General features: G+C 31.8%; 1 protein-coding gene across 1 annotated transcript in view; it reads left to right on the forward strand.

Moving 5' to 3' along the window:
• slc45a4a (solute carrier family 45 member 4a) overlaps positions 1-25,170 on the forward strand; it is a 44,064-nt gene that overhangs the window by 12,743 nt on the left and 6,151 nt on the right. The window contains exons 2-5 of the mRNA XM_073821507.1: positions 10,837-11,025; positions 19,745-19,924; positions 21,413-22,494; positions 22,608-22,662. Coding sequence (XP_073677608.1) covers positions 10,837-11,025; positions 19,745-19,924; positions 21,413-22,494; positions 22,608-22,662 — 1,506 coding nt within the window. The remainder of the gene's footprint in view (positions 1-10,836; positions 11,026-19,744; positions 19,925-21,412; positions 22,495-22,607; positions 22,663-25,170) is intronic.

Here is a 25,170-nt window from a genome sequence, read left to right on the forward strand (position 1 = left end):
ATCCCAGTCACTCTTGAGTCAGTCACCTGTGACTGAAAATGCATAAAGTTTATGTGTCCAGATCGCTAGCCTTAACCAGCTCTGAACCGCACATCTCACTCTCTCTGATGAATCATTGATGGTGTTGAGCTGCAGTCGGAGGGTTATTCCGGACACACGCGGCAATGGAAGAGAATATGAAACCGCCGTGTTAATATTTCATCCTGCCATCTGCTCGATTTCTAGTGAATCGAGATCAGAGGTCTGGACTGGAGAGATTCAGTTTCTGGTCCTGGACCTCGGTGGTCCTGGTTGCATGTAGCTTTAATCTCACTGACATTAATGACAAACCACAGTAAGCTTTCTCCATTTCATTTATATTTGTTTTTAAAGAAGTCTCTTCTGCTCATCAAACTTGCTTTTATTTTATTTAAAGTACAAGACAGTAAAATGTTGAAATATTTGTACTATTTAAAATAACTGTTTTCTATCTGAGTATACTTTAAAATGTAATTTATTAATGTTATCAAAGCTGAATTTTCAGCATCATTATCCAGTCACACGATCCTTCAGAAATCATTCTAATATGCTGATTTGCTGCTCAAAAAAAACTTGAAAACAACTGAGTAGATCTTTTTCAGGTTTCTTTGATGAATAGAAAGTTCAGAAGAACAGCATTTATCTGAAATAGAAATCATTATAAATGTCTTTATCATCAGTTCTGATCAATTTAAAATCCTTGCTAAATAAAAGTAATAATTTCCATAATTTCTTTAAAATATATATCTATATATATCTATAAATACTGATGCTTAGCTTTTGAATGGTATAATGTTACAAAAACTTTTTATTTCAGATAAATGCTGATCTTTGGATCTTTCTATTTATCAATGAATCCTCAAAAAAATTGACTCAGCTGTTTTAAATATTGCTAATAATAATAATAATAATAATAATAATAATAATAAATGTTTGAACAGCAAATCAACTTATTAGAGTAATGATGCTGAAAATTCAGCTTTGATCACAGAAATAAATTAAATTGTAAAATATATTCAAATAGAAAACAGTTATTTTAAATGGTAAAAATATTTCACAATTTTACTGTTTTTGCTGTACTTTAGATCAAATAAATGCAGGCTTGATGAGCAGAAGACAATAAAAAACATTAAAAATCTTACTGTTCAAAAACTTCATTCAAATAATCATAAGTTTAATTGAATAGCAAAATAATGATTTACTGCAGCCCTTATATTCAAGTAAAAGTAAAAATGATGACTGATCATGTGTACTGTCGATCAAGAAGGTATCGGGGAGCTCGATTCTGTGCACCTGACACATAGAGAGCTGCACCTGTTTCCTGGCATTGCTTTTGCCTTTTGTCCGTTTCTAGACTGTTTCACCTTCCTGACCTTCCTCTTCCTCTTCCTGTCACTCTCACTCCAGATTTCTCTGGTTTGTCTCTGGCTGCAGTGAGCGCTGTGTTGGCAGGGCTTCTTGTTTTCATAGGAACAGGCTGTTGTAGTGGTTACAGTGGTGATGGCTGACTGATGACGGGTTTGTTAGTCTTAGGGTTCATTGGTGGGACCCATGTGGCCAGTGACCTGATGTTGACTCTGTGTCTGTGTGTGTGTGCGTACATGTGCACCAGCACCTGCAGATACCGTATTTCATGTCAGAGCACCTGATACCTGCACATTACCCTCATGGTGACATGCATTAATCACTACAGAAGAGCGTTCCTTACTTTCTTTGACTTGTATTGGCAAGTACAGTAGATTTTATGCAGATTTTGTCTTCTGGGAAACATGTAAGTATCTTCTGTAGCCTCTAAAGGGCAATACTAAATGAAAACAAAATGATATTTAGGCAAAATAAGAAAAATGTACACATCTCAAATCTGTTCAAAAGTTTTCACCCCCTGCTCTTAATGCATTGTGTTCCTTTCTGGAGCATCAGTGAGCATTTGAACCTTCTGTAATAGTTGCATATGAGTCCCTCAGTTGTCCTCAGTGTGAAAAGATGGATCTCAAAATCATACAGTCATTGTTGGAAAGGGTTCAAATACACAAAAATGCTGAAAAAGCAAAAAAAAATTGTGGGACCTAAAGGATTTTTCTGAAGAACAGCAGGCAGTTTAACTGTTCAGGACAAACAAGGGTCTATCACTAAACAAAAAAACACAGCTGTGGATCAGGTAACAACACAGTATTTAGGATCAAGAGTATGTAAACTTTTAAACGGTCATTTTTATTATTATTATTTTATTATTTTATTTTATTATTTTCTCTTACTATATGTACACATCTTTTATGTGAAATCTTATTCAGGTCAGTACTAAATAAACAATAACATGCATTTTGTATGATCCCTCCTATTTTGGTAAAGTAATTAATATTTTGCAGATTCTGCAAGGGGGTGTAAACTTTTAACCTTTTAAAGCTAAAATATACTGTATATAATAAGTTTTTTGTTTAATTGTATATTATATCATAAAAATAAATATGTTTATTATATTTATTTCATTTATAATGTAATTTTATCATGTAGGTCTTCGATATTTATTATTATATATTATTAATTATACATATGAATTAATTTTATATTATATATGTACATATGTTTATTATTATTAATTATTAATGTAATTTAGCATCATCTAGAATTTAATGTAATTTATTATGTAAATATTAAATATTATTATTTAATTTTATTTATAATGTAATTTTATCATATTTATTATTAAATATTATTAAGTATACATATTTATTAATTTGTATTATATGTACATGTTTATTTTTATTACTTTTGTTTTAATATTTAATAATTTTCTATTGATTTTTATAGAAATTTATTTTTTACTTGCAACTAGAACTAAGTTATTTTTAACCTGTTTTCCATTTTTTTGAATTTATATTTATTCTTTTATATTTTTTTTGTGAGCACTAATTCTATTATTTTATTTCTTTTTTTCCCCTAGAATTCTTATCTATTATGCATATTTTCTGTATATTTTAATTTATTTTTCATTTAATTTTTAATTTTGAGAACTGAGTTATTTTTTATTTAATTATATTATTTTTTTTTTCTTTTATTCATCTTTTCTGTAAGGACTTTCCTGAATATTTTTATTTTATTTTATTTTCCATTTAATTTAATAATATCGATATTTATTTGAATTTTATTCATGTAATTTTAGATAATTTATCATTTAAAGTAATTTAAAATGTAAATCTTAATAAAAAATTAATAATTAGAAATTTTATTAAATGGACATAAATGTATGTTTATTATTTTAACATTTATTTTAATTTGATTTATAATGTAATTTATAATGTAAATATCAAATGTCATTATTATAAAATGTATATTATATATGTACATATGAGTGTTATTTTAATATTAATTTGTTTGTAATGTAATTTTATCATATGCATCATATTTAAATATTTATTATTTAATAATGCATGCAGTCTATGACATTTTTAGATTCTATATGGATCAAATATCTCTTTATTGGCAAGTTAGAGGTCACCAAAATGCCTTGAAAAATTTAATTTCTTTACATACACTTGCACTCTTGCTTTAAAACGTTTCTATACATATGAATGAAAGTGACTGGAAAATGAAGTCTAGTATAACTGGCTCTGAAAGCATCTAAATAAAGAATGAAGGAAGAGTTTTGCCTTTCTAAGTCAGTGGTCCGTGCTGAAAAATCCTGCTTAGAAGATGGTAGCTAGTTTCACATCAACCTTGTTTTGACCTTTGACATCCAAAAACCAGGTACTGTGTTCCTGATATTGATTTGACCCGGTTTTTCCCGCTGGAAACAGACGTGTGTTGTTTTGGATGCTGGTTTGTTTCTCTTAATTTAGATTTGTGTTTCTCTCTTTTAGAAAGTACTTCCTCCTATTTGACTCATTCTGCTCTCAGTATTGTTCACCATTTTTGACCTGGTGGGAAACAGAAAGCCTCCTGTGATTATTTACAGCAATCTCTCAAGCTTCCTGTTTGCATGTTTACTCCGCGTATTTTTCAAGGAACAAACAAGTTGCTTACAAGCTGATTCAGATCTTTTGTTTGGGCCTCAGTGTCTCAGTTGTTTGTGTGTTTAACTGCAGTTTGCGCACAAAGACTAAATATATAAAAACACCTCAACAAACCAGAGGAAGAGGAAGCGGACTGGCTGTCGATGGTGGCAGGAAGCCGTTGGTGGCACCGCGAGGTGAAACCCGGCCCGGTTTTCCGATGAGAACAGAACGGCTGGTTTGTCAGATCCGGTCCGGACCCTGATAAGACTCTCTGAAATCGGCTTCTCAGGACTCTAGTCTACGTGATTCCCAGAGGATCATGAGGGTTTATTTGGGGATCCTGTAATGGGACGTCACACTTTTCACCAGCAGGTGCAATGGCTCAATTCCAGCTGATTTCTGACAGCAACCGTGAGAACAGTTTGGACTTTTATAGTCGTTCTTTTTTTCTACACAGAATTATGGGAATTTAACAAGTTTACGAATTGTCTTTTTTTGGTTGTTGTTTTTTGTTTTTGTCCAAAATGGAATGGACCATTCAGAATTGCATACTTCATGTGCTAGTTTTAAAAACAAATAGTATGCAGTTAACTTAAATGTTTTTTTAATAGTATGAAAATAAATAATTAATTATAATATTTTATATGCATTTCATTTTATATGTATTATCATACATAGTAAATATAAATAAAAAATAAAGGTAAATGTAAATACAAATAAATGTTTATTATTGTAATATTCATTTTATTATTTAATTTCATCATATGTGTTTATTCTTTTAGTATTTATTTAATATTTTAATTGATTTTAATTAATATTTATATTGTAATATTTTTGTAAAGTGTAATTTCTAATATATTTCTTATTTAAATATGTATTCGTAAGTAATATTTATTATAATATTTATGAATATGAATATTTAGTTTTTATTTAGAATTTATCTTTATTATGTATTTCTTATTTAAATATGAATAAATAATAGTGTGCACACACGCACACACACGCACACACACACACACACACACACACATATGTGTTATTTATTAATAGTTATTAATTTAACAATAAAAAATAATTTTATATGCATTTCATTTTAAATTTATTATATATAATAAAAATAAATAATGTAAAATAAAGATTAGTGTTTAGAGTGTAATTTCTAATATATTTCTTATTTAAATATGTATTAGTAAGTAATGTTTAGTATAATAATATTTATGAATATTAATATTTTGGTTTTATTTAGAATGTCTTTTTATTATGTTTGTCTTGTTTAAATATGAATAAATAATAGTGTGTGCATATTTTCTGTGCACACTAAAATGTTATATATATATAATAATATGATAGCAATAATAGTTATAAATTAACAATAAAACTTTGATTTTTGTATATATAATAAAAATATTTAATTTGATCATATGTGTTTATTATTTTAATATTTGTTTTATCTTTAGAATAATTTTATTATTTCTTATTTAAATGTTGAAAAATAATATTTATAATAATATTTAATATTTATTTTATTTTACTTCAAATGTATTCTTATTTGTTTCTTATTTAAATTTCAATAAATATTAGTAATTATAAATATATATTAATTAATTATATATATACACAATAGTATGCAGTAATATGCAATTAGTAACAAGTAGTATGCAGTATGTGTGCTGTGCACACTAAAATGTTTATATGCATTTAATTTAATATTTATTATTATATAATAAATACAAATCATATGAATATGATGTTTATTGTTTTAATACTTATTTTATTATTTAATTTTAGCATTTATGTGTTTATTGTTTTAATATTTATTTTATTGTATTTCATTTTGTCATATATTTCTTATGCATGTATTAATAGATTATATTTATTTTGATAATATTTAATAATTGTAGTAATATTTTATTTGTATTTATTACTATATGTAATAAATATAAAATATAAAATAAGTAATGTTATTTTAATATTCATTGTATTATTACATTTTATCATATATATGGGTGTTTCTTTTAATATTTATGTTATTTTTATTTAGAATGTAATTTTATCATAATTTCTTATGTAAATATTTATTTATTTAAAATATTTATTTTGATCATATTTATTTTATTAATATTGTATTTGTTTGTATTATTATATTTAATAAATATACATATGTATACATATATGTATTTCTTATTTAAAGAATAAATAATTGTATTAATAATAATTAATAATACATTTAATTAACATTTATCTTTTCTATGAGCACTAAATCTTTTCTTTTTCTTTTTTGTGCTCCTTCATGAATCTTGTCATGTGGTCTGGTTAACTCCTCGTTAACATGTCAAACTCATTAGTTTCAGCTGAGTTATGTGACTCTGTTGTGAGAGTCCAGTAATGCGTTGTGTAATTTGTCTGAGTGTGAATGGCTGATCTGGTTTGCTAAGCGCTGTGAATCCGTACAGGACGTCTCTTCCGTAACTTCAGGAATGTTCTCCTCTGGCGTCCCGTATGTCAGCGCTAAACCCGACTCCTCACCGCTCCCTGCTTCACGTAACACACCGGACAGTCTCTCTGACCGCTGACCAGTGTGTGTGTGTGTGTGTGTGTGTGTGTGTGTGTTATAATCCTATTATAGCTCTCTAAAGATAGAGCTGATTCCTGTGAGAGTCTTCTGCCTCTCGGCGTGTGAATTATCCGTGTGGTCTTCATGAGGTTGTTCTGGCATTATGATTATGAGGTTTGTGATGGACAGCTGTGTGACGCAGACAGATGTGTTTGTTCTGCTGCTATAACGACCTCACAGAACAAACACTCGCTTCAGCCTGAGCTCTTGGTCTGGAGGAGAAGTGCTTTGGTTGTTTGGTGTAATTATGAAATCAAATCTCACTTTCGCAAACAAACAGTCTTCAAGTGGCTGACAGATTGCTTTGTTTTTCTTTGTGGAAATGCTGCACATGCTTCTGTGTGTTAGTGGCTCTATAAGCTTCTCCAAACGTGGTCGGCCCACATAGACGTAGAGTTTTGAAGCATCATATGGACGTTTCCGATATGCTTCCTGAAAGCAGACAACAATATTCTGTCAACACTGCAGATGGTCTATCAATCATTTCATCTCATACTCATTTTTATGAATAATATGATTTTTGTCATTTTCTCTTTCTGTTTGTGTATTTTTTGGTGCTAAGTCTGTCATGCTTTGCTGGCTTTTATTACACAGATGGTTCATGATTATTGCTTTGAAAGTTTCATAGAATCTTTTCTATGATTATTTTATTATTATATTATTATTTTATATTTTATTTATTTATTTTATTTGTATTTTATTTTATTTTACTTTTTTTCCATAGAATTTATTTACTTTTACTCATCTTTTCTATGAATACTGAAATATTATTATTTTATATTATATTTGTTTATTTATTTTTCTTTTTTGTCCTTTCATTTTCCATTTAATTTTAAACTTATAATTTTGTTTAATTTTTATAGAATTTATTTTCTAAACTTTTCAATGAGAACTGATTTATTTTTAAATGTATTGAATGAATTATTTCACTTTTATATTTATATTTATTCTATTTATTTTTTTGTGAGCACTAATTTTATTATGTTATTTAATTATTTTATATATTTTCTGTGAGGACTTTCCTGAATATTTTATTTTACTTTTTTTTTTATTTATTATTTTATTTTATTTCCAACATTTTATTTCATTTTATTTTTATAGAATTTATTTTCTTTTACTTATCTTTTTAATGAGAACTGAGTTTTTTTATTTAATTATTTTTAGAATTTCTTCTTTTATTCATCTTTTCTATGAGGTCTTTCCTGAATATTAATATTATTTTGTTTAATTTAATTCATTAGAATTTATATTTATTCTTTTATTCATCTTTTCTTTGAGCATTAATTCTATGATTTTATTTTATTTGTTTCCTTTTTCCCCCAGAATTTTTTTCTTTTATCCATAATTTCTGAGAGGACTTTCCTGATTATTTTATTATTTTATAATGAATATATAAAATATAAAATATAAAATATAATACCTCAGTCTTTTCAATGAGAACTGAGTTGTTTTTTTATTATTATCATTATGTTTTATTTCAGATAGATTTTTAGTAGTAATATTTATTCTTTTATTTGTCTTTTCTGTGAGCACTAATTCTATTATTTTATTTTATTGTTTATTCCTTGTTTCCTTAGAATTTTTTTTTTTACCTCACCTTTACTATGAGGACTTTCCTGAATATTTAATTTTATTTTTATAGAATGTATTTTCTTTTACTCATGTTTTTAATGAGAGTTATTTTTCAATTGAATCATTTTAATTATTAATTTTTTTTTAAGATATTGTTTCTTTTATTATTTTTTTTCTGTGAGGACTGTCCTAAATAATTGTATTTTATTTTTAACATTTCATTTTATTTTGTTTTTATATAATTTATTTTCTTTTCCTCATCTTTTCAATAATTATTTTGTTTTATTGAATTTTTTAGAATTTATATTTATTCTTTTATCCATCTTTTCTGTGAGGACTTTCTTGAATATTTTATTTTCCATTAAATTATTTTATTTAGTTTTATATTTATAAAAAAATATTTCGTGAAAACTAATTCTAATATTTTATTTTATTATCTTTATAACCATATAATTATTTTTTTCTTTTATCCATCTTTTTTGTGAGCACTAATTCTATTTTATTTTATTTTCCTTTTCCCCTGGAATTATTTTTTCTTTTAAAAAATGATCTTTTCTGTGAGGACTTTCCTGAATATTTAATTTTATTTATTCTTTTTTTCTTATTTATTTAACTATTTATTCTCTACAATTTCAGAATTTCTTTCTAAATGCAAACTTGCTTTCTCCATAACTGTATTGCCTCCCTTAAATTCATTTTCAGTGGTTTTTGTTTGTTTGGTTTTTTGTTTTACCTCTATCATGGCATTTTTTTTTTTTTCGAAAAGTATGGGAAATAACATCCTTTTATCAAGTACCTCATTTGAATGACATTTTTAATACAAATTCTAAATAATTAGATGGGTTTTTACCAGTAAAATGAATTCAACATAAGCTCATGCAATAATATATCTAACTAGATAAAAACAGAGGAACCTCTTATAAGAGACATTTTCCCATGCATTTTAAAGTGTTGTTGTTGTTGTGGGGTGTTTTCATCCTGACCATGAACTTCTCAGTTTTTTTTCCTGAGTCATAAAATGTCAGCTGATGTGGGGAAAGTGTTTGTGGATCAGTCTCCAGCACAGAGACTCTGAACTGGGAACAATGAAAGTGTATTTTTTTAATTGGTAAGCTGGACGTTTGCCAGGCTTTTAGAGGATTACTTACCCAATAATTTATGATTCGAGTCATGTGAGAGTGAGTTGTTTCAATAACGTTTAAAGCCTGTTACTCTAACAATCTGCTTTATTAGTCTGATCCTATTTTCTTATTGAATCTGGTCATAAGATCGTAAATTTGAGTGCCAGCTATGACAGACATCAGCCGTCCGGAGTCCTGGCCTCAAAATTTAACACCAAAACCTGCTGCAATCAGGGTCAAAGAGATCAAAAACACTGTTATACATAGTATAAGTTACCATAAAGATTAAAAAAAATTAGGCCTAAATTTAATGTTCAAGTATTTGAATTGCACATAAAATTTCCATCCATTTAGATTAACATTAACATTAAATTTTGTATGCAATTCAAATACATAAATGTAAATTTTAGGCCTAAATATTCTGTCCTAAAAAAATGTAAAAGATTTTATTATTTCTTTTATCCATATTTTCTGTGAGGGCTTTCCTAAATATTATATTTTATTTTATTTTGTTTTAATATTTTATTTTCATTTTTTTAGTATAGTATTTTTTTCCTTTACTCATCTTTTCAACTGAGTTTTTTAAATTTAATTATTTAGTTTTATTTCATTTTTTTATTAATATTTATTCTTTTATTCATCTTTTCTGTGAGCACTAATTTCATTATTTTGTTTTAATATTTTATTCTTCTGTGAGGACTTTCCTGAATATTTGATTTTATGCTCTATTTACTTTTTAACATTTTATTTCATTTTATTTTATAGAATTTATTTTCTTTTACTCATCTTTTTAATGAGAACAGAGTAATTTAATTATTTTAATTATTTCATTTAATTATTTTCATATTTAAAAAAACATATATGTATATATTATTTTATTTATTCTGTTATTAATAATATTTAATATTATTTACAAATATTTTTGAGTGAAATTCAAATAAATATATCTTGAATTTCATTTTTTCCCACAACAATATATTTTTTTATTTTATTATTACATAAATCTTAGTTGTAGGCCTATTTTTTTTCTTTATATTTATGTTTTAAATATTTTTTGAGTGAAATTCAAATAAATAGATGTTGAATTTAGGCCTACTTTTTTTTCTAAACCTTTCTGTTTTAATAAATATTTTTTGAGTGTAATTTAAATGCATAACTCTTAATTTTAGCTCAAAGTAGTTTTTCAGTGAAGTAGAGATGTGATATATTAGTGAGGATGTTGAATATCAGATAATGTTAGCAATAGCATTAGTATTATCAGCATTGATCTGGTTAGACTGAATATCAGGGGTTTTCTTTACATTTTAATAATAAACTCGTTTTCTAAATGGGTTTTAATGGGTCTGTAATGGGTCTTCTATCATGTTACTGTTAATGCTCATTTATGAGAGCAATAAATCTATGTAATGCAACCCAGAACTGCTTTTAGAACAGCACTTTGAGTGAAAACGTGTGCAGGAAGGGACATCATTCTGTCTATTTGGCGTTGGTGGTGATGGTGTGTTTGTGCTGTTCTCAGGTCTTCCAGAGCAATACTACAGCCTGACGTGGTTCCTGAGCCCCATCCTGGGTCTGATCTTCACTCCTCTGATCGGCTCGGCCAGTGACCGCTGTACTCTGCGCTGGGGCCGCAGGCGACCCTTCATCCTGGCGCTGTGTGTGGGCGTCCTGCTGGGCGTCGCGCTCTTCCTCAACGGCTCGCTTATAGGTCAGCAACTCTGAATGAACCTCAACATGGAATCAAAATCACTGTTTACTGTCTCAATGTATGTTTCTGTTCTTAAAGTGAACAGTACATCAGTGCACATTATACAATGGTTCCGCATCCATCCATCGTTCTATTCATCTATAGTTCCATCCATCCATCCATCATTCTATTCATCTATAGTTCCATCCATCCATCCATCGTTCTATTCATCTATAGTTCCATCCATCCATCCATCATTCTATTCATCTATAGTTCCATCCATCCATCGTTCTATTCATCTATAGTTCCATCCATCCATCCATCGTTCTATTCATCTATAGTTCCATCCATCCATCCATCATTCTATTCATCTATAGTTCCATCCATCCATCGTTCTATTCATCTATAGTTCCATCCATCCATCCATCATTCTATTCATCTATAGTTCCATCCATCCATCGTTCTATTCATCTATAGTTCCATCCATCCATCATTCTATTCATCTATAGTTCCATCCATCCATCGTTCTATTCATCTATAGTTCCATCCATCCATCGTTCTATTCATCTATAGTTCCATCCATCCATCGTTCTATTCATCTATAGTTCCATCCATCCATCATTCTATTCATCTATAGTTCCATCCATCCATCGTTCTATTCATCTATAGTTCCATCCATCCATCCATCCATCCATCGTTCTATTCATCTATAGTTCCATCCATCCATCCATCATTCTATTAATCTATAGTTCCATCCATCCATCGTTCTATTCATCTATAGTTCCATCCATCCATCCATCCATCGTTCTATTCATCTATAGTTCCATCCATCCATCGTTCTATTCATCTATAGTTCCATCCATCCATCCATCGTTCTATTCATCTATAGTTCCATCCATCCATCCATCGTTCTATTCATCTATAGTTCCATCCATCCATCGTTCTATTCATCTATAGTTCCATCCATCCATCGTTCTATTCATCTATAGTTCCATCCATCCATCATTCTATTCATCTATAGTTCCATCCATCCATCCATCCATCCATCGTTCTATTCATCTATAGTTCCAACCATCCATCATTCTATTCATCTATAGTTCCATCCATCCATCGTTCTATTCATCTATAGTTCCATCCATCCATCGTTCTATTCATCTATAGTTCCATCCATCCATCCATCCATCCATCGTTCTATTCATCTATAGTTCCATCCATCCATCATTCTATTCATCTATAGTTCCATCCATCCATCCATCGTTCTATTCATCTATAGTTCCATCCATCCATCATTCTATTCATCTATAGTTCCATCCATCCATCGTTCTATTCATCTATAGTTCCATCCATCCATCGTTCTATTCATCTATAGTTCCATACATCCATCCATCCATCGTTCTATTCATCTATAGTTCCATACATCCATCAATCCATCTTTCTATTCATCTATAGTTCCATCCATCCATCCATCCATCTATTCATCTATAGTTCCATCCATATCTATCTATCGTTTTATCATCTACTGTTCTATCTGTCCATCCATCCATCAGCCTATCTATTGTTCTATCCATCTATTGTTCTATCTATTGTTCTATCCATCCATTCATCCATCTATCGTTTTATCATCTATCGTTCTACCATCCATCCATCTATGGTTCTATCCATCCATTGTTTTATCAATCCATTCATCCATCCAACTATCTATCTTTCTATCCATCCATCATCCATCATTATATCTATCATCCTATCCTATTGTTTAATCTATTATTCTATCCATCCATTGTTCTATCTGTCGTTCTATTCATCTTCCTTTTTATCGTCTATTGTTCTGTCCATCATCCATCTATCGTTTTATCATTTATTGTTCTATCATCCATCCATTTTTTTATCATCTACCGTTCTATCTGTCCATCCATCATCTATTGTTACATCTATTGCTCTATCCATATATTCTTTTATCATCTATTGTTCTATCCCATCTATCATTTTATCATCTATCGTTCTACCATCCATCCATCTATGGTTCTATCCATCCATTGTTTTATCAATCCATTCATCCATCCAACTATCTATCTTTCTATCTATCATTCATCATCCATCATTACATCTATCTTCCTATCCTATTGTTTTATCTATTATTCTATCCATCCATTGTTCTATCTGTCGTTCTATTCATCTATTGTTTTATCATCTAATGTTCTATCTATTCATCCATCCATCATCTATCATTCTATCATCCTGTCTTAGTTTTATCAACTATCATTCTATCATCTATCCTTTTTGATCGTCTATCGATCAGTCTATCATCCTTCTTTCTAGCATCTATCATTTTGTCATCTATTTGTTCTATCCATTCATTGTTCTATCTGTCGTTCTATCATCTATCGTTTTATCATTTATCGTTCTATCTATCCATCCATCTATCGATTTATCATCTACTGTTCTATCTGTCCATCCTTCTGTCCTTTTATCTATCGTTCGTTCTATCCATCTATCGTTTTATCATCTATCATTCTACCATCCATCCATCTATGGTTCTATCCATCCATTGTTTTATCAATCCATCATCCATCCAACTATCTCTTTCTATCCATCCATCATTCTATCTATCATCCCATCCTATCGTTTTATCATCTATCGTTCTATCTTCTATCCTTTTTATAGTCTATCGTTCTGTCCATCATCCATCTATCGTTTTATCATTTATCGTTCTATCATCCATCCATCTTTTTATCATCTACCGTTCTATCTGTCCATCCATCATCTATTGTTACATCTATTGCTCTATCCATCTATTCTTTTATCATATATTGTTCTATCCATCTATCATTTTATCATCTATCATTCTACCATCCATCCATCTATGGTTCTATCTATCCATTGTTTTATCAATCCATTCATCCATCCAACTATCTGTCTTTCTATTCATCCATCCATCATTATCATTCTATCATCCTATCTTAGTTTTATCAACTATCGTTCTATCATCTATCCTTTTTGATCGTCTATCGATCAGTCTATCATCCTTCTTTCTAGCATCTATCATTTTGTCATCTATTTGTTCTATCCATTCATTGTTCTATCTGTCGTTTTATCATCTATCGTTCTATCTATTTTTTTATTTTTATTTATTTATTTATTTGATCAGGGACAGTGCACAAACAACATTAGTCTAAAATAAGAAAAGATGTCATGTGCCAGGTTATAGCAAAAATGCTAATTTCCACCTGCAGTCCCTGGACAGGTTGTTGTTATGCTTACAAAAGTTTATCAAATATATACAGAAAAATGCATAGAAAATTCACATCATAAAAGTACATTCTATCATTCATTCACTCACTCACAATTTAAAACGTTCATATCACAGTCATTTAGTGCATACAGATTTGCTTTGATAATAACCACTGTTTGGTCAAGCATGTAAAAGTGCAATAGTTTGTACATGAAATAATTTCATTTGGAAGAGTGTTCCAAAGGCTCGCTGCTTTATAAAAGAAAGATTGTTGACCAAATGCCGTTTTACATCTTGCAACGCTGCACTCTCCTCTGTCGACCGTGTAGTTCTGGAAATTCTCTCCGAATTGAGTGTGAAAAATTTTTTCAAAGGGGGAGCAGCGATGTTATGGATTATTTTAAACAGGACAGAAATTTGATTATATTTAATAAGATTTTCGAAACTCAAAAAGTTATATTTACTTTGTACTTTACAATGATGGTACAGTCGAGGTTTTTTATCATGAATTTTTATGGCCCTTTTATATAATGATTCAAGTGGTTTTAACGATGTTTTGCATGCCTGAGACCAACTAGACATGCAATACAGAAAATGTGATACAATCATAGTATTGAGGTAAGTATTTGAAGCCTCTGTATTTAATGAGTTTCTAATATGTTTATAGTTCATCAAATTAAATTTCACTTTGTTACCAAGTTTTTTTATATGACTTTTAAAACCAAGGTTCGAATCAAGTATTAGACCTAAATATTTTATTTCGTTTACATTTTTAATTTTTTGTCCATTTACTTGAATTTCTAGAATTTGTTGTAATTTATGTTTACTTGAAAAAAACATTGAGACTGTTTTATCAATATTTAAGGTCAGACATGACGCCTGCAACCATTCTGCAACTTTTTTCATCTCTTTTGATAATTTGTCAGCAACCTCCAGCTCATTTTTCCCAGAAGTAAAAATGACCGTATCATCAGCGTACATGATTACGTCAATGTCAGAGCACACTGTAGGGAGGTCATTTATATAGATGCTAAAAAGCAGGGGTCCCAAAATAGACCCTTGCGGCACTCCCATTGAGGTGGCTCTGAACGCAGATTTAATATTATTTACTCGTACACACTGTTTTCGGTCACTCAAATAAGATCTTATCCATTTTTGGGTGTGCTCAGAGAGACTATATTGATCTAATTTACTATAAAGTATCTGATGGTTGACAACGTCAAAAGCTTTACACAGATCAAGGAAGACCGCTCCCACCACCCTTCCCCGATCCACATATGCCCTGACAGTTTCCAGGAAGTAGCAACAGGCAGAGTCTGTTGAATATTTCCGTCTAAAACCAAATTGCATCGGATTTAAGAGCTCTTGTGAGTCAAAGTGGGAGATAAGTTGCTCCGCCACCGTCTTCTCAAGCACTTTTGATACTGCTGGAAGGATGCTTATTGGACGATAATTGTTCATTTCTTGTTTGTCACCAGACTTAAATATAGGGGTGACAATCGCAGGTTTTAGGGCTGCTGGAAAAATTCCCTCATTAATTGATTGATTTATTATTGTTGTCAACGGATCAAAGAAAATGTCCCTATATTGTTTAAGAAAATAAGTATCAAGTCCATACATATCTTTTGCTTTGCTACCGTTTAGCGCAGCAATAATTTTTTTGACTTTAGTTTTAGTTATTGGACTAAGGTTAAAACCTGATTTGCCACTGATTATGAGAGGTGGATGAACATTTTGAAAATTCTGAGCCAGTTTTTGGACAATGTTTAAAAAATGTTCATTAAAATTTGTTTTTATTGCAAAAGAGTCATCAATGATTTTTCCATTAATTTTGAGATGAATATTCTCACACTTTGACTTTTCCTTTCCAATCAATTTATCAATAGTTTTCCATATTATTCTACTATTTCCTTGAGCATTTGTAATGATTTCTAAGAAAAAACTAGCTTTAGCCTTTCTAAGCTCAGCTGTAACTTTATTTCTTTGACTTGTAAAGGCGAATCGATCCGCTGTATCTATCCATGTATCTATCCGCTGTATCTATCCGCTGGATCTATCCATCCATCCATCTATCGTTTGATCATCTACTGTTCTATCTGTCCATCCTTCCGTCCTTTATCTATCATTTGTTCTATCCATCTATCGTTTTATCATCTATCGTTCTACCATCCATCCATCTTTATCAATCCATCATCCATCCAACTATCTCTTTCTATCCATCCATCATTCTATTTACCGTCCTACCCTATATATCATCTATTGTTCTATCATTTATCCTTTTTATCATCTGTCGTTCCTTCCATTCATCCATCCATCCATCCATCCTTCATCCATCCATCATTCTATCTATTGTCCTATCCTATAATTTTATCATCTATCATTCTATCATCTATCCATCATCTATCCATCCATCTATGGTTCTATCCATCCATTGTTTTATCAATCTATAATCCATCCAACTATCTCTTTCTATCCATCCATCCATCACTTGACTTTCACTTGACTTTTTGCCTAAAAAATAAAGTAATAGTCTAGCAGCTGTCACGTTACAGAGTAAAGTGGCTTGCAAACAGCACTTGATGTTGACTCTAACCTGAGAAGACCTGTCTGGCATGTGTCATGCTGTTTCTGAGGGTGAGATGTTTGCAGAGCTGATTTTTGCAGGAACGCTCTTGCTTTTGGCACAGAAGGTGTGATGCCGTCATCACTGCTATATTTCTGTTAGAGAGCAGAAGTGACGCATACAGACCCCTGCTGATCTCTGAACCTCACTTAACATTGACCTCTTCCACATTTTTACCTGCCCAACTATCCTAAATATGGCATCAATAAGACCACAATCTAAATGAAGACATCTATTTATTTATTTTTCCAAATGTACTTTTCCCTACAATGTTTTAAAGACATGTACCACGGTAATAATTTTTTTTTTATATATATATATTTTCTTGATTGTCTGTTAATATTTGAGTAGAAAGAGATGGCTATCTGCTGTGTGTGTTTGTCAGCATGAACTCTTGTCAGTCTCTATGACATGGGAAAGGACTAGGAACCAGTTCACAGGGAACTGTTTCCTGTTGTGCCCTTTTTTACCTTTCATTGCCTATCTGGAACAACTTCCTGTCTCCATGGCTTGCTTGCTGCGCGCCGACTTCATTGTCAGGAAGAAAGCGTAATACTCAGCCTCCCGCTGACACGACACAGAGCTATGAGTCTACAACTAGCTTCCGCCCTCTGTGGCTGTTTTTACAGTTGAATACAATTAATATTAGAACAGTGTTTAAAACACTACAACAATACATATGCATTTAAATTTTCAAATTTTTTAATTGCATTATTATTATTTTTTTTTTATTTTTTTTTTTAATGATTTAATTTTTTATTTTGGTGGTGCACCACCATGATGCTGGTATGTTGTGAATGTTGCCAGGGTTTGCTAAGTGGTTTCTATGGGGATCAAAGAGTTTTCTTTTTTTTTCTTTTCTTTTTTTTTTTTTAGATTTGTTAAGTATTTTTATTTCACGTTTTGTTTTATAGTTTTTTAAATATATTTTATTGTAACATTCAATTTAAAAAAAAAAAAATAATATTTTAAATTTTTATAAATTTTATTTTATTTTGTTGTTGTTTCTTTGAATTGTGGATGTTTATTATTTTAAATGTTTTTTTTTTAAATAATTTATTACTAGATTTTTAATATTTAATTTTATTAGCATTTAAGAAAGATTTTAGATGCATTGTATTATTGTTTTTCTATTTTTATTATTTGTTATTTTTTTATATTTATTTGAGTTAGTAAGCTTTCTTACTCTTAGGTACCTGCTAGTTGTTGCTAGGGTGTTCTGGATGGTTGCTAGGTGGTTTATCTACCAGTCCAAATCCGTCAGGTCATCTATGGTATTTTATAATCAAGCAGGTAAAAACAATTACAAGTAACAGCATGTCTCTCCTCAATGAGGAATCATTCATGAATAAAATCATTAATTCTGTGTGGAAACACTAAAGTTTCATATTTTGGATTAAAGTTTTATTCAGATCACTGTGAGCAGTAGCAAACACGAAACAAAAAAAAGACACATAAAGCACATGTTGACCCATCACCTCAGGCCGTAGTAGTACACATGCTCTACTCTAACCCTGGAAAAGGTCTAAAATAAACCTGAACAATCAATACATGTCTGTGTTTACTCACACACACATGTACAATGGCTCATGGGATGACAATACAGCAGATCAAGGTCAGGACACACAGGCCTGAGGCATTATGGGATGTTTGAGTTCCCAGAGGCCTGTGTTTGTCGCATATGTACATGCTGAAAGTCTGTATGAAAGAGTTCATGTGCACTGACGTTTAATATGCTGGATGTTAGCAGGTTTGAAATATTCATTGTTTATCTAATATTTATATTTTATTTTGGCTTTATTTTAATTTTCTAACAATGGTTTTGGTTAGTTTTACTTAAAACCAACACTGACTCTGAAAAATCAATCCATCCCATCCTTTTATCCATCTATCATTTTATCCTTTTATCCATCATCCTTTTATCCATCTATCCATCCATCCATCCATCCATCCATCCATCCATTTATCCATCCATTCTTTTTTCCATCCTTTTATCTATCCAACGTTTTATCCATCATCCTTTTATCCATCCCTTTATCCATCCATCCTTTTATCCATCCATCCATTATCCATCCATTTATCCATCCATCCCTTTATCTATCCATCCATCCTTTTATCCATCCATCCATCATCCATCCATTTATCTATCCATCCATTTATCCATCCATCCCTTTATCCATCCATCCTTTTATCCATCCATCCATTATCCATTTATCCATCCATCCATCCTTTTATCCATCCATCCCTTTATCATCATCCTTTTATATATCCATCATCCATCCATCCTTTTATCCATTCATCATCATCCATCCATCCTTTTATCCATCTATCTATTGTTTTATTCACGTTTTATCAATCTATCGTTTATCCATCTATCATCATCTATCGTTTTATCATTTGTCTATCATCTATTGTTTTATCCATCTGTGTACCCATCATCTATCTATCATCATCTATCGTTTTATCCATCTATCATTTTATCCATCTGTCAATCTATCATCTATCATTTTATCCGTCTGTCGTTTTATCCATCTATCATCCAACTAATGTTTTATCCATCTATCCATCCATCCATCCATCGTTTTATCCATCTATCGTTTTATCCATCTATCCATCATCCATCATTTTATCCATCTATCTGTCCATCCATCTATCATTTTATCCATCTTTCTATCATCCATCCATCGTTTTATCCATCTATCATCCATCTATTGTTTTATCCATCTATCTATCATCTATCAGTGATCTTTTATCATTGTTAAATCAACACTGACTTCTGTTGATTTTTCTTTTCTCTCTAAATCAACTAGAAAGCAGTGTGAAAAGTCACTACATAGTGTAATCTTAATCTCCTAATAGTTTAATCTGTTTGTGTCTGTCTGTCTCAGGTCTTGCTGTAGGAGACGTGCCAAATAACCAGCCGATTGGAATAGTGATGACGGTTTTGGGTGTGGTGGTGCTGGATTTCTGTGCGGATGCCACGGAGGGTCCCATACGAGCGTATCTACTAGATGTGGCTGACACTGAGGAACAGGACATGGCCCTAAACATCCACGCCTTCTCTGCAGGTATAGCACTGACAGAGTCTGCCTTATTCGGTCATAAATCACAACTTGAAAAGCTTGAATTAACTGATTGTCGTGAGTCATAGGCCATATTCACACTGCTGATAATTGCAGTTGGCACTCTTTTTTTTGTTTTTGATCTAATTTTACTGTTATTTATATGACAACTACAGTCTATGACTGAATTCATGCCAAAAAATGATTATGCAATATTTGTCTTTTTTTCCAAATTAAGATATATTTATTTGAGATTCAAAAATACTTTTTCTGAAAATGTTTTCTTGTTTTAAGCATAAACTCAGATCATTTTAACAAATTAATATCTCAAATGATTTTCCCCCAAGTTATTGTATCTTGATTTTGATGTTTTGATATTTATACTGGAAAACAAGACAAAAATCCTAGATTTTAAAGCATTTTTTGCTGTATATTTTGAACTACAATTATCAAAACATTCTTAAAACAATATACATTTACTTGAGAAGCAAATATACTTTTTTCTGAAAAAATAAAAAACTAAATTAAGTGACTTGCTTAAAACAATAATAATATCTGCAGATATTGATAGAAAAATATGCTTAATTCAAAGGGAAAACAAGATCTATTTTACCTCATTGATCGATGTTTGTTCTTGTTTTAAACATAAACCCATTTAATTTATACATTTTTTCAGAAAACAAAAAATAATCTTAAGTAAGTGTACTTGATTTAAAAAAAATAGATATCTGTACTGGAAAATGACAAAAAAAACTGATAAAGAAAGTGTTTTTTGCATTATAATTTTTATTACAAATATCTACGTATTCTTAAATCAATATACATTTACTTAAAAAAGCAAAATTACTTTTTCTGTTTGTTTTTTCCCCCTGTAAGTTTATGCTTAAAACAAGAAACAAAATGTGGTATTAAAAATTATTTTAATAAAATTTTTAATAAAATTTATTTTTTTAATTTTGTAAATTAATTTTTTTTAATTTCAATTTCATTCTTGTTTTCATTTTCCAAATAAAATATACAATAAAGTTGTTGTTTTTTTCAAAGTCTTAGGTTTTAAACAATTTTCCATTAAAAATAAATGTATCTTAAATTTAAAAATGTTAAAATATTAAATCAAATTATTAAATCAGAAATTGGGGGAAAAAAATGATTAATGGAAAATAAGACAAAAAAGTAAGTAAGAAAATTCTTGTTTTAATTTTTTTAATAAAATATAAAATAAAGTTGTTTTTTTCAACCTATTAGGTTTTAAACTATTTTCCATCAAAAATAAATGTATCTTAAATTTAAAAATGTTCAAATATTACATTTTGGAAAAATATAAACATAATATTTTTATTAGATTTTTTTTTTGGGGGGGGGGGTGGATTAATGGAAAATAAGACAAAATTTTCCATTGTGCTTTTAAAATCGCTTGCCATTCCCAAAAGCTTTGTTATTGTGTACATCATGTCCATATTGAATAAGTGCTAAACTGTCATGTTATGTTTTAAGGGCTTGGAGGGGCGGTTGGTTATGCCCTAGGTGGTCTTGACTGGACGCACACCTTCCTGGGTCGAGCCTTCAAGTCTCAAGAGCAAATTCTATTCCTGTTCGCTGCTGTTTTGTTCACGGTTTCCGTGGCCCTGCACCTCTTCAGTATTGAAGAGCAGCAGTTCAGCCCGCAACAAGACCGTCTGGATGAGGAAGCAGAAACCGAATCCAGTGTTAAAATCACACCTCACCAACCCCAGCTCGAAATGATCCACGAAGACGAATCCTACGAGCATTACGACCTCTACGGGGACCGGCGATCAGAGCGAGACCTAGACATGGACTTTTTAAGTGTGGACATCGTTCGAAGTAAAAGTGACTCTGTTTTGGAAATTCCCGACGCTACGTTGGACCATCACGACATGCTGTTTCTGCGCGAAATTGAGCCATCTATCTTCCAAGATCGCATTTCTTCCTATCACGGGTCACCGCCACGGCGCAGCAGCAGCGTGGACAGTCAAGAGTTCCTACGTGGAAAATTCAGCCGACTATCTGCGTTTCTGCAGCAGGCTGAACGTGATGGAGAAGAAGCTCTGCTTAACAGTCAACTCAACCAATCCAAAGCGCCCAACGGACATACGACGGACCTCAATGGCCACGGGCCGTCTGGTATCAAACCCTCCAGCACCAGCGCATCCATGCGCCGTAGACGCCATACTTTCTACCGACAGTCGTCCTGCACCTTCTCCTACTATGGCCGTGTCGGATCCCACCGTTATCGCTACCGGCGCGCAAATGCCGCACTCCTAATCAAACCATCCCGCAGCATGAACGACATCTACGAGATTGAAAAGCGACAAAAGCAGAGGTACGGACAGAGAACGAGGCACCAGAGTGGGAACACCAACTCCAGCGGGGACACAGAGAGCGAGGAGGGCGAGACTGAAACCACCGTCAGATTGCTGTGGATGTCCATGCTGAAGATGCCCAAAGAGCTGTTCAGATTGTGCGTGTGTCACCTGGTCACTTGGTTCTCCATCATCGCAGAGGCTGTGTTTTACACCGACTTCATGGGGCAGGTCATCTACGAGGGTGACCCTACGGTAAGAGATGCACTTTTTAAAGCATCTAAAGTGACTTACACTGCACTGATCAGTTTGTGCATTACCTGGGAATTGAACCTTGGTGTTGCAAGTGCTATGCTCTATTATTTGAGCTTTCCACATTTGATGATGTGGAAAGCATTCCTGTAGGTCAAACGGTAGAACATGGTGCGTTGGTGTTGCAGAGGTTGTGGGTTCAATTCCCAGAGAATGCATGTACTGTTGAAGTTGAAGGAATCGTAACCCTCAGTTATGATTTCGCTGTCATTTACTCACCCACAAAGGTGACCCCTACGATGCGAGATATTTTTTTAATGCATTTAGTGACTTACATTGCATTTAAGTTACACATTTGATAAAGTTATGCATTTCCTGAGAATCAAACCCACAACCTTGACATTGCTAGTTCCATGCTCTACTGTTTGAACTATGATGATGAGGAAAAGCATTCCTGTAGATCAGACAGTAGAACACGGTGCATTGATGTTGCAGAGGTTGTGGGTTCGTTTCCCAGGGAATGCATGAACTGTTCAAATGTACAACTTGAATCCATACAATGTAAGCTTTGATTTAAGGAATTGTTCATCCTAAATTATGAATTTATTGTTATTTACTCACCCATGAGGGTGACTCAACAGTGAGAGAAGCATTGCATTTTTTATGCATCTAAGACGACTTACATTGCATTCAAGTTACACTTTTGATCAAGTTGTCCATTCCTTGGGAATCGAACCCACAACCTTGACATTGCTTATTCCATGCTCTACTGTTTGTACTATGATGATGAGGAAAAGCATTCCTGTAGATCAGACAGTAGAACACGGTGCATTGATGTTGCAGAGGTTGTGGGTTCGTTTCCCAGGGAATGCATGAACTGTTCAAATGTACAACTTGAATCCATACAATGTAAGCTTTAGTTTAAGGAATCGTTCATCCTAAATTATGAATTTATTGTCATTTACTCACAACAAGAGTACTCAGCGGTGATATAAGCATTGCTTTTTAAAGCATCCAAAGCAACTTATATTGTGTTCAAGTTATGCATTCCCTGGGAATTGAACTCACAACTTTAGCATTGATAGTACCATGCTCTGCTATTTGAGCTATGATGATATGGAAAGCATTCCTGTAGCTCAAACAGTAGAACATGGTGCGTTGTCATTGCAGAAGTTGTGGGATCAATTCCTAGGGAAAGCATGAACTGTTCAAATGTACAACTTGAATCCATACAATGTAAGCTTTGATTTAAGGAATTGTTCATCCTAAATTATGAATTTATTGTTATTTACTCACCCATGAGGGTGACTCAACAGTGAGAGAAGCATTGCATTTTTTATGCATCTAAGACGACTTACATTGCATTCAAGTTACACTTTTGATCAAGTTGTCCATTCCTTGGGAATCGAACCCACAACCTTGACATTGCTTATTCCATGCTCTACTGTTTGTACTATGATGATGAGGAAAAGCATTCCTGTAGATCAGACAGTAGAACACGGTGCATTGATGTTGCAGAGGTTGTGGGTTCGTTTCCCAGGGAATGCATGAACTGTTCAAATGTACAACTTGAATCCATACAATGTAAGCTTTAGTTTAAGGAATCGTTCATCCTAAATTATGAATTTATTGTCATTTACTCACAACAAGAGTACTCAGCGGTGATATAAGCATTGCTTTTTAAAGCATCCAAAGCAACTTATATTGTGTTCAAGTTATGCATTCCCTGGGAATTGAACTCACAACTTTAGCATTGATAGTACCATGCTCTGCTATTTGAGCTATGATGATATGGAAAGCATTCCTGTAGCTCAAACAGTAGAACATGGTGCGTTGTCATTGCAGAAGTTGTGGGATCAATTCCTAGGGAAAGCATGAACTGTTCAAATGGACGACTTGAATGCATACAATGTAAGCTTTGATTTAAGGAATTGTTCATCCTAAATTATGAATTTATTGTCATTTACTCACCCATGAGGGTGACTCAACAGTGAGAGAAGCATTGCTTTTTTTATGCATCTAAGACGACTTACATTGCATTCAGGTTACACTTTTGATCAAGTTGTCCATTCCTTGGGAATCGAACCCACAACCTTGACATTGCTTATGCCATGCTCTGCTATTTGAGCTATTTGTAAGTAAAAAAACATTCCAGTAGCTGAAATAGTAGAACATGGTGTGTTGGCATTGCCAAAGTTGTGGGTTCAATTCCCAGGGAATGCATGAACTGCTTAAATGTATAATTTCAATGCACACAATTTAAAATAAAGGTGAAGGAATAGTTCACCCTAAATTATGATTTTATTGTCTTAACTCACTCACAAGGGTGACTTAACAGTGAGAGAAGCATTGCTTTTTCAATGCATCTGAAGCGACTTGCATTGCATTCAAGTTACAAATTTGATCAAGCTATGCGTTCCCTGGGAATCAAACCCACAACCTTGATGTTGCTAATGCCATGCACTATTTGAGAAGCATTCCTGTAGCTCAAATAGTAGAACATGGTGCATTGGCATTGCCAAGGTTGTGGGTTTGATTCCCAGGGAATGCATGAACTGTTCAAATGTTTAACTCACCACAAGGGTACTCGACGGTGAGAGAAACATTGCTTTTTTTAAATGCATCTAAAGCAACTTACACACTATTTAAGGTACACACATTTTTAAGTTTAAAGTAGAA

The sequence above is a fragment of the Garra rufa genome, chromosome 17, assembly GCF_049309525.1.
Source record: "Garra rufa chromosome 17, GarRuf1.0, whole genome shotgun sequence".
Lineage (NCBI taxonomy): Eukaryota > Metazoa > Chordata > Actinopteri > Cypriniformes > Cyprinidae > Garra > Garra rufa.